This window comes from Tamandua tetradactyla, chromosome 1, assembly GCF_023851605.1.
Source record: "Tamandua tetradactyla isolate mTamTet1 chromosome 1, mTamTet1.pri, whole genome shotgun sequence".
Lineage (NCBI taxonomy): Eukaryota > Metazoa > Chordata > Mammalia > Pilosa > Myrmecophagidae > Tamandua > Tamandua tetradactyla.
In genome coordinates, this window is record NC_135327.1 from 195,449,603 (window position 1) to 195,460,742 (window position 11,140).

The 11,140-nt window shown below is 53.6% G+C and overlaps 1 protein-coding gene across 1 annotated transcript; it reads right to left on the minus strand.

Annotated features, from left to right (window-relative positions):
* Nucleotides 1–1,102: 1,102 nt before the first annotated feature.
* Nucleotides 1,103–10,325, minus strand: CRYGN (crystallin gamma N). The gene is made up of 4 exons (XM_077165080.1): nt 10,083–10,325; nt 7,517–7,765; nt 5,342–5,487; nt 1,103–1,337 (listed from the first exon to the last, which is right to left on the minus strand). Exons 1-4 carry the CDS (start codon nt 10,101–10,103, stop codon nt 1,202–1,204), a joined length of 552 nt encoding a protein of 183 aa, XP_077021195.1. The 5' UTR covers nt 10,104–10,325; the 3' UTR covers nt 1,103–1,201.
* Nucleotides 10,326–11,140: the final 815 nt, after the last annotated feature.

The following is an 11,140-nucleotide window of genomic DNA, read 5'->3' on the forward strand; positions in this document are numbered from 1 at the left end:
TCTCAACAGGGTGGACCTAGTGCCCAGGCCAGAGATGTCCCATCAGCTGGTACCTGGTGGCATGTGTGGGCCTGGCCATGACCCACCTCAGATCTGCCCTGGCCCCTCACCGGGACTTAGTTTCCTCATTTACAAGACAATGGGTTGGACTCCTTGCTTTCTATGCTCCTTTCAGTTCTGCAAGCTCCTTCCAAGTCTCCTTCCCAGCAGCCTCTTCAGCAGTCTGCTTTCCCCTTCGTTCTGTTGGAGACACACCTGCCCATACCTCGCAGGGCCCCTCTCGTCACTCTCCAAGGCCCTCCTCTAATTTCTCTCTTTCTTTCCTGACAGGATGCTGCTAGGAGTCACTCACAGGGGCGAACGACCTGAGCTGTCCCACGCTTTCAGAGGGGCCTCCCTTATAACCCCAGCAAACAAGATAAGCTGAGAGGATGCAATCCAGAGATGCAGACATACAGAAACCCCTCGGTCAGGCCTTTGGCAGCCGAACAGGTCACGTGGCCTGGCAGCTGTGTGTTGCTGAGTCAGGGCGAGGGACAGCCCAGAGGCCGGCTGTCAGCTGCCGTCCACCATCAGCCCTCCCTCCTGCCCCCTCTTCTCCCATCCTCCCCTAACTGACCTGGGGGTCCTGGGAAGGAGGGAAAGTACTCTGAACCCAGAGGCAGGGAACCTGGGCCTCTGTCTTGGCTCGCTAGGAGCTTGCTCTATGATCCAAGGCACCAGCTTTTCAAGTGTAAAACAAAAGAGCTGGGCTGGATGATCTATAAGGCCCCTTCCGGCCCCTGTATTCCAAAATCGGGTGCCCTCCTCCACCTTTCCCAATGCAGGGAGGGAGTGGGGACTGGGCGACTGTCTGGTCTCAGGTCTCACGCCGGCAGGGCCCTGGGGCAGGCATGAGCACCACTGTGTAGGAAGAATACGAAGGTAGGTGCAGAGAGATGAACCTCTCCCAGTCCCGGAAGGGAAAGCCTGGGGGAGTCCTGAGAGCCTCCCACTCTGCTCGGGAACTGGGGTGCCCCCACCCTGCTGCCGTGGGCGGGCGGCGGTGGGGAGGGGTTGGAAGGCAAAGAGAAGTCACTCGAGGCCAGCTCAGCTCTCCAGCTTTGAGGACTTTTATTCCCCACTGTCCTAAGTCCTGGGGGCTGGAAGGGGCTGCCTTTCTCCCTGGGGGCCCGGCCGGGGACGGGTGGCCGGGCCTGGGCTAGAAGAAGTTGGCAACCCTGCGCAGGGACTGGACGCGGGCGCTGGGGGCCTCCCAGTCGGTGAAGCTGCGGAAGTCGCCCCTCTCCACCAGGAACATGCGGCCGCGGTAGTTGGGCTCCTCGTACAGGACCCACCTAGAGCAGAGAGGAAGGGCAAGGAGGGCAGAGGGACAGGCCAGGGTGACCGCTGGGGAGCACAGAGTCAGAGGGGAGCAGAGCAGCACCTGAGGCTGGTCAAAGCCCCTGGAGCCATCCTGGACTCGGAGCCTTCTCAGGCTCCTGTCATTTCCTTCCTTCCGTGGCAGGGTCAGGATACTGCCCACCAGCTCCTGGCCACCCCCTCTGCTCCCTCCCAGCCCCTGAGCCAACAGTGCCCTAGCCCTTCTGTGGCCCATTTCCTTCCCTCTCGTCCCTCCTTACACTGCCCACGTGGGTTATGCCAGGGCGGGGCCATGGCATTGGGCAGCCAGGTGGGGCTCAGCCACTGTCAACGTCTTTGACGTGCCTGGTTCAGGGCATTCATCACAAGGGCAGGAATGATTCCCCTCCACCCCCCTGTCCCTCTACCACTCCTCCTTGCAAGGAATGGCTTGCAGAGGGCAGTACCCCCTACACTTGGCACTGTGCTTGGCACAGAGTGGGGACCAGTTAATGTACATTCATTCCACTGACGCTGATTCAGTTCCTACGAATGTGCCAGCTCTGTTTCAGTAAGTCAGATGAGGCTCCTGCACTCGTGGGCTGTACGTTCTAGTGGGAAATGTATGGTGGCTAATCAAATGTACTTGTACTGCAGAGCCTGGCAGGCCATGGCTGCATCTCTAACAGACTCCCTTTTCCTTCCTTTCTCACCCCATCCCAGCTCCTGGGAAGCTGCTAACAACCCAGAGAACAGAAACCAGGGAACGTGTCTTTACTGAGCACCTCGGAGCGCACAACCTGTGCCAGGGGCAGGAGAGAGCACTGCTCTCGCCTTTTATCACCCAGGAAGCTGTGGGGCTGCAGGTAAAGGGCGCCGGGCCCAGGGAAGCAGGGAGGCTTTCTCCCTTGAAAGAGATGTGGTGGGGAGGTAAGTGGAGGACCAGGAGAGCCACCTCGGCCTGGACAAGAGGTGTGGGGTTCCAGAAACAGACCTGTAGACACCTGGGTCTTCTCCTCACTTCCCAGAGAGAAGCATGGGGCTGTGGGGAGCGGAGCACAGAAAGGCTCCATTTTGAACCATTTTGAACCACTCCCTGCTCCAAGGCATGTTTGAAGCCTGTCCCGAGGGGAAGCTGTGTGTGTGTGTGTGTGTGTGTGTGTGTGTGTGTGTGTGTGTGTGTGTGTGTGTGTGTGTGTGTGTGTGTGTGTGTGGCAGGGTGTTGCCGGCGTGGACTCACTGAAGGAGGACTCAAAGCTAACTTGGCTTATCCCCTATTTTTGCCAGGACAGGCCTCTCCACCTCCTATTTTCAGAACCCTCTTTTTCATTTTCACCACTGATAGAAAATTGCTTTTTTTTTGTCGTGGAGAGAGGTGGTTGGTGGTCTTGGGAAGCAATAAGAGGCTCAGCCTCTGGGCCTCCCACAAGGAGCTACACACACAGATCTGCTTGCTGGGGTCCCTTCTGGTTGGGGTCTTAGAGATTCTCTCATGGTGCCTCTCAATAGTGAACCCCCACCAGCCCCTATGCTCTTTGCCATCAAAGACCATTTCTCCCACATAAGACCCAGCTCAGGATTTTTGACCCCTTGTAGCTCAATGCCCTTATTGACGGATGAGGTCCAGAGAAGGGCAGTGGCCACCCAAGGCCACACAGCCTACCAGGCCATCAAGCTCAGGGCTGCTTCTCCTGGCCCTCACACTCTCCTGCCACTTATGGGTCCCCCTCTTGCCTCTTTCTGAATCCCATTACTGGTGCCTGGCAGGGCCTGCTGCAAGGGTCGGGGTCAGGAATGAGGAGAGGGAGGTGAGCTGGGAGCACATGCTGAGGGAGCTTCCCCCACCCTCGGCCTCCAGCTCTACCACCACCACCTCCCAGGGCTGCAGCTGAGGCCTGAGGCTGTCTGGGGGAGGGAGTGGGCCAATTCCTCCCTCGCCGGCAGCCCCCGGCCCAGTCCCTTTGGGGAAATACCCTAGAGCTTGCGTGGGTGTCCCTGAAATGCAGAGGAAAGGAACTGGCCTCAGCAGGAAGTCCTCCTCCTCCTGGGAATGGGGAGCCCGCCCCTCCCCACTGTGACTTGGGAGAGGAAGAGGAGGAAGGGAGCAGGAGGAGACCGGGCCTCTAAGGGGTGGGGGCGGGGCCAGCCCAGATGCCAGCATGTTTCCCAGGCTAGGCCTGTGAACACAGGTCATCCCTGAACTGACCCTCTGGATCACGGGCACAACTCTGGGCATCTGGGAGGGGCTTCTCGGCAAAGAGGTCCCAGGAGAGGCCACTAAAAGTGTCCCCATCCAGGTGGCTTCTCTTTGCCAAGGGCTTAAAATCATTTTTAGGAATTAGTTGCTGGAAGCAAAGTATGAGCACCCCATCAGAACTTAGGGTCCAAAGGCGAAGCCCACCTTATGCAGCCTCAAAATAATTTCCTAACCACGCCCGGGGGCCTCCACTTCCTCACATTTAAAACAGAGATTAAAGAAGATCTACATTAAAAAAAAAAGTTAGTTCCCATCCTTTCCTACCCTTTTTGCAAGCAAGTCTCTGGAGTTTCCTGGGGAGTGGGCGTGAGGGGGGCTGTGTCTTGTGTCTTCTGAAACCAAAGATGCCTTACTTTGGTTTCAGAAGACACAGCTTGGCCAGGAATTTTTCCAGGGCAAGTTATTGTTCTGGAATTCTACCCCTGGACTCCCAGAGACCATTAATTTAGGGCAAACAAGGAATTTCACGGAGACAGAGGAAGAGGCAGGGGACAGGCAGACTTGAGAAACAGAATCCTGGAAAGATTCAAAGTGACAAAGAAATAGCAGGAAGGGAGCAGGGCAGAGAACATGCTGCCTGTGGGGGGACTGGGGTGGGAAGGGGGCCAGGGGGCAGCAGCCCAGCCTCACCTGCCCTGGGGAAGGGTGGGATGTTACAGTCCTTTCTTTTGTTAGTCTGTTGTCTTCCTTCAGGCCCCCCATGGGACTCCTGTGGGCACTCCCTGGTGACGTTCCCTGAACCTGTCTTACAGAAATCTATAATGCACACAGCTCCCTCAGTGGCTCTGACAGGAGCCAGGCTCCTGGGGCCAACCAAGGGTTTGGCTGTTCTCCGGCGGCGGGGATGGGAGTGAGATCTGGGAAGACTCCCTGCTCCGGAACAGGAACAATCAAGAGTTGAAATCATAAGACCTGGCTGCAAAATCCCAGCTGTGCCACGTACAAACTGGGTGCGTGAACATTTCAGCTTTCTCCTCTGTAAAATGGGGCCAATAAAACCTACCCATTGGGATGGGTGGGACCATGAAATGAGCCAGCCAATTTGAAAGAGCTCTGGGGCCCATCAAGAGCCTCACAAATGGAAGTACTTACTGTTCTTGTCCTGATCAGAAGGAAGCAATGTGTGTACAGGGGTCGGACAAAACCCCGGGCCTGCACAGGGCTCTGACTGCACTTTCAGAGCAGGGCAGACAAGCACAATCCCCCCAGCCGCAGGGAAGGGAGCCATCCAGAAGTGCATCTCCCCAAAGTCTCCCCATCAAACTTGCTAGGATGGAGAGGTGTCCAGCTCAGAGGTCAGCTGTGCTGGCTAAGAGGTGGGCAGGTCCATCTTTTTCAGAGCTGGGGAGTATACTTGTGAATCTTATCATGCCTTAAGGGCCGCCACGCGGTAATGTCAAGGAAGCCAACCTACAATCAGTAACTTCAATCCAATCGTAGAGAGAACCTTTACAGTTTACAGAATGCTCTCACTGTCGCTCCAGGACTGACACCCCCAGAGAGTGGCCCTCCCCTTCAGGGGCGCCTTTGGGACCCAGTGCCCCTCGCCATGGCCCTTCTAGGCAGAAGCCACCCATTGCTTGACTGGGCAGGTGAGCTTGACACGGGCAGCTGGGGGAGGAAAAGGGCTTCTGGGGCAGGGGGTACACTACCGGCTGGCTAGAGGTCAAATTCTCATCCCATGCTGCCCCCTGGGAAGGACACAGCAGGGCTGTGGTCAGCACTCAGGCCAGCATTACTCACGCTCCGTCCCCAAACACCTTGATGGCGTTGACGCACTTCTTGGCCCAGCCCTGACTCAGAAGGAAGGGGCAGTCCTCCGTGAGCTCCAGGCACTGGCCCGTGAAGTTGCAACCCTCAAAGATTTCTAGACGGAAATGCTCCCCGTGCTCCAGGATCCAAGGGAGTAGAAGAAAGAAAAAGGGAAAACATTCCTGAGTTTCTTCTCCCCATAAACGGAAGACCCATGCAGGAAGGAACTTAGAATTATCCAGAGCTCTGAGTACTCCAAAAATCCCGGGGGACCCCTGGGCCTGGCCAGGGTGAGGGAACACAGCATGGAGATATGAGTGCCCCCCCATTCCACCCCCATACACACCTCAACCCAAGCACTTTGTTTCATCTCCCACATAAGGTTTGGATTGGTTAAAGGGTTTTATTATCTTTAAAAGTTTCAAACCACCTGAATCAGTCCAATTATTTCGTTTTACAACTAAAAAAAAAAAAAAAAAAAAAATCCAAGGTCCAGAGAGGGCAAGTGACTTGCTCAACTTTGAGCAAGGGCCAGCCGTGGGGCTCCTCTCTGGGATCCTCCTTGAGCTCAGACTGAAGACCTCTTGCCCCAGGCATAAGAATACATTCCTCTGCCCTTTTCTCCCTCGCCTGGGCCACATGCCACATGCAAGCCTTTAAATGATAATATTTTAAAAACTGTAATAGAACCTTTTATTCAAACATGGAGCCAAAAATCTAAAACAAAGAACAGAGAGATCTTTTGCTGAAATCCCTGATGGACCTGACATCATCGTTCGCTCAGATCAAGACATACATCTCCCTATATGATTTCCCATGTTTCCAAAAGACAAAGGAGGACCCAGCCTCCCGGCTGGCTCTGAGAGCTTCAGCATGGGCCCTGGATGCCGGCTGGGCCTGGAGCCGTGCCACAGCTGGCCCTAACGATAGTTCTTAGGAAAACAGCATTTGCAAGTTGCTTAGTATATTTTTCATATAAATAGCATTATGCAAGAGCCAGGGCCAACAATTTTAATTCCCTTTCCCAAATGGCCATGGCCTGGTGGAAATATCAAGAAATCATTCTTTTAATTTGAATTGCCAAAGCCCAGCTGGTTTTGCAACTGAAGTAGAAAGGAGATGAGGGCCCCACACAGAGAAGCCCCCTTTCCCAGGGGTTTCCCAGATGATCACCAGAACTGTCTGGCCACCGGACCCTCTTGTAGACATGTGGCTGAGATGCTCTCTGATGAGTGACGTTCTCCCCTGGTCTCAGGATTCAGCCACTTCCCACCCCAAATGTCAGGAACTCACAGCAGGTTAATGCTGTGACTTGGGGGACAGGGTGGTTCCAAGGAGACCTATTCTTCAAATCCCACTATAGGGGTAACCAAACACAAACAGTCCCTAGCCATGAAGGAATTCCTCATTTGCTCCCCTTACACAAACAGGACCAAACGTGTTAGAAGGAAGCCCCTGGGTGGCTACGAGAGACCCCTGTCACACAACTTTTCCCTCGCTGGCCTTTGATATTTATGCTTCCTCCATTTATCAGCCTAAGGATAGAGCACAGAGATCCCTGAAAAGTGCTAAAAGATTACCTGCATGAGTTGATACATGAGGCCAAAATCAGCCTTACTTTTGCTAAGAGTTTCCCCATCTGGATATAAATTCAAAGCTACATCATAATATTTTCGATGTCATTTTAACTGGAAAATTTAACAAGGTATTTGGATCAGATATTTAAATGTGCATGCATGAAAACATATGCATGAAAACTTGGCTGATCAGGTGAATTTTACTCAGTCAGCAGAACCCAGAAGAAGAAAGACGTGTTGATGGGGTGATGTGCCCTGTAAGGTCTGGCCACAACCCAGGACAATCAGGCCATGAAAAGGCTGAACGTGGAAGTTCTTAGGAACACAGGTTCACGAACAGTTTATGAATATAGGTTCATAAACCGGAGAGTCCCCCTCTCAGGAGGCTCTCCAATTGGATCCTTGGCACCCACATGACAATGGGTGGGTCTGTGTAGAGCTATTTCTTATTTCAAAGATCCCACAGTCTCATCAGATCTTAAGTTTGAGAGGGCCACGCTCCCCTGATTATCTGTTCCCAGGCCTTCTCCATCGGTCACTCCATCAGCAAGTCCGCCCACACACTCCCCAAGTCAAATGGCCCCCTCACCATTCCCACGGGCCGACAAGAGCCCATGTGGTCACTGTGGCCATTCCAGCGGACGAAGTCAGGGTAGTCGCCATGCTCTAGGATGAACTGCTGGCCCCGGAAGTCAGGGTGGTCGAAGCCAATCCAGGCTCCACTCTCCACGCGGATGGAGTTGACTCGGTTCATAAAGCCTCGGTTCTGGAAGTTGTCACAGTCCCCAAAGACCACCAGCTTCCGGCCCGAGAAGTGTCTGCCCTCATAGAAAGTGATCTAGAAGAGAAAAGTTGGGTCAGAGGGTGCAGGGCACCTCAAGGGCTTTTTCTTCCTTTGGCTTTGGGAGCTGACATCTTAGAGGGCCACAACCTCCAAGGTCACTATTAAAGCACAGTCCTGCTGTGCACAATAGGTATTCCACAGGTATTTGTTGATTGGGTAAAGGAATGAATGGAATTCTCTCTCCTTTCTGTGTGGTGGATTGATTTTAAACTCAACACCCCTGGCCCTCATCTGCCCTCTGGAGCTCAAGGTTGAGAAGTCAAATTTCAGTGGATATTTGAGGGCAAGGATTTTCCCCTTTGTCTAGAGGCCATTTTTGGGGAAAAAGCTCCTTTCAAACTTCCATTGCTTAGTTTCTGTACCCGCAATAATGCTAATGAGAATGTTTTCAAAAGAAAACGGTTTGTCTTTTGAAAACCATCATAACCACACCATCATAACCCAACATTTATTTTCCAGAAAGTCAAGTTCCTGGGACTAGCTTCCTTAACTGGAGGAACTGAGTTCCCCAATCCACCTAGTCTGAATTCAGTGATTAAAGTTTTCAAAAGAGAGCTTCTTTCCTTTTTTTTAAAAAATATTTTTATTGACATCCTCACACACATAATCCATACATGGTGTACAATCAGTGGCTCACAATATCATCACATAGTTGTGTATTCATCACCATGAGCATTTTTAGAATATTTGCATCACTCCAGAAAAAGAAATAAAGACAACAAAGAAAAACTCATACATCCCATACCCCTTACCCCTCCCTCTCATTGACCACTAGTATTTCCATCAACCCAATTTATTTTATCCCCTATCCCCCCTATTATTTATTTTTTATCCATATTTTTTACTCATCTGCCCATACCCTGGATAAAAGGAGCATCAGATACAAGGTTTTCACGATCAGAGTCACAACGTACAAGTTATATAACGAGGGCTTCTTTAATCTCTCCTCTCTTTGTTTTGCAGGCCATTCCTTTGGCATGTCAGATCCAGAACTTTATTTACCCAGGGATCAGTTCCATCATCATGCCCTACAGCTGTGTGGCACCTACACAGTCTCTTTGTCACCAAACAACACAGTATGAAGAAGGAACAATTCTCGAAACTCAGTTTCTGAAGTGGAACCTAAAATTCCAACCAACATTAAATTCCCTCTGGTTTTCACAAACTATGCTGCCAGAAGGGCCCTGGTGAAGTGCAAATAATGTTACGTGGGGGCCTAGTAAATGTGGCAGTCATTGGTTCTGCCACAAATATTGCTGGTTCTCCTCCCAGGAGAATGCAGTAAACTTGCACTTTTCGGCCTCTTGAAGTCAGGCGTGGCCATATACTTGATGGCCAAAGAGGTGTCAGCGGAAGTGGCAGTTTTCAGAGCTGGTGCGCATTCTGCCATGCTCTTTCTTTCACTCTTGTTAGCCTGGGACATAGGGAATAATGCAACCAGCAGACCAGGATGGATGTGTTGTGAGCCAGCGAGGCATCTATCTTAGTTGTTTGAAGTCATGAGCTATTGGGGTTGCTTGTTACTAAAGCATAACCTAGCCTATCCATACTGTACAGCTGTCACCCACTAGCACTCCTGAATGTGGCCTCTGGAGGCAGATGGCTTTAGCTAGGATGGGGAAGCTAGAGAACTGGGAGAGAATCTAAAATCAGGCACCCTCCAGGCTCAAGACAGGTCTGGCTGAGGGCCTCAGCAGAAGGTCTCAGATATCAAGGAGACCTGGGCACCCAAAGGATTGGAGCAGTACCTCATATCTCAACCTTTTGCAGAGAACCAGCGCAGTGACCCCTGAGGAGATCCTGAGGAAGAAAAAGTCATATTTCGGCTGCCAGGCAAAAAAGACAGAGGGAAGTGGGGCCTAAGGGGCTCGATGAACAAGTCCAGGGCGCCCCCTCCCCTCACACCGCAACCAAGGCTCCAGCGGCGTCTGCCCCCACCCCCCACCCCCACCCCACAGCCGGGGACGGAGTTGGGAAGACAGAACAGCGCTGGCGAGGATGGGAGAGGGTGGGATTCAGCGCACCAAGGAAGCCCTCAGTCGACAGAGAGGTGGCTCAATTTTTTTTTTTTTTTTTTTTTAAGAAACGAAGCTAACTTTGTTTGGGTTTGCATATGACAAAACAGTATAAGAACGCATCAAGTAACAACACCCCCCCCAACCAGATCCCCACGTAAAAGTGACCCGCGCGGTCTGGGCTCAAAAACCTACTGCCCGGGTTAAAATTTCCACCTGGGAGAGGGTGAGGGGTCTCGTCCCTCCCGCCGGATTTCAGCAACCCCCCGCCCTGCCCGCGCCCGGGACGCACTCACCTTCCCGGAGCGCTGAGCCATCGTCGGCAACACGGGTTCCTGCCGCTGCCCCCGCCTCCCCGATATATACCCGGGCCGGGGGTGGGGGGGTTGGGGTGGTGGTGGTGGTGCCCGCGGAGCCCCTGGGACAGCGCCCCGCTGGGTCTGCAGCCTGGCGGGCCTGCTGATGCCGCCCTTTGAGTCAGCGCCCGCCCAGGACAAAAGATTTGCTTGGCAGGGCCCCGCCGCATTAGTGCTGTCGGGCATGCTAAGCCCCGCGGGTGGGACCCGAACGCGGGGAGCGGGTGCCGGCTGGGCCGAGCCCGTGGGGACCCCGCCGCGACTGAGGCGTCTGGAGGCTGTCCTGTGCTAGGGGCGCCCCCACCGCCCACTCCGGGTCTCTCAATGAGCAACTTGAGGCTCCCAAGGCTAGGACGCGTGGGAGGCCGGAGGGACGAGACCCCTCACCCTCTCCCAGGTGGAAATTTTAACCCGGGCAGTAGGTTTTTGAGCCCAGACAGCGCGGGTCACTTTTACGTGGGGATCTGGTTGGGGGGGGGGAATTGTTACTTGATGCGTTCTTATACTGTTTTGTCGTATGCAAACCCAAAGTTAGCTTCGTTTCTTTTAAAAAAAAAAATTGAGCCACCTCTCTGTCGACTGAGGGCTTCCTTGGTGCGCTGAATCCCACCCTCTCCCATCCTCGCCAGCGCTGTTCTGTCTTCCCAACTCCGTGAACCTCCAAGCCCCCAGCCAGCCCCCAAGGGTCTGCTCTCTCGTCGACCCCACCTTCCGAGCCCAGTGGGCTGGCCCCTGCTGAGTCAGACAAATCTCTCCTCCAGCCCACATCACTGGCCACAGTCCCTTCTCTTCTGCCCTGGGGATGGGGGTGGGGGTCTCTCTAGTCCTCCCCCTCTTCCCAAATAACCCCTCGACCTTTCAGGACAATCGTCACTCCTCCTCAAAAGCTTTCCATGTCACCTCCCCCCCACTCCACTCCGCCCCCCCTCGCACCCTTCCCCCACTCCATCCGCACCTTCCACCCCGCCCCCGCCCCACTCCGCTTTTCTCACCTAGTT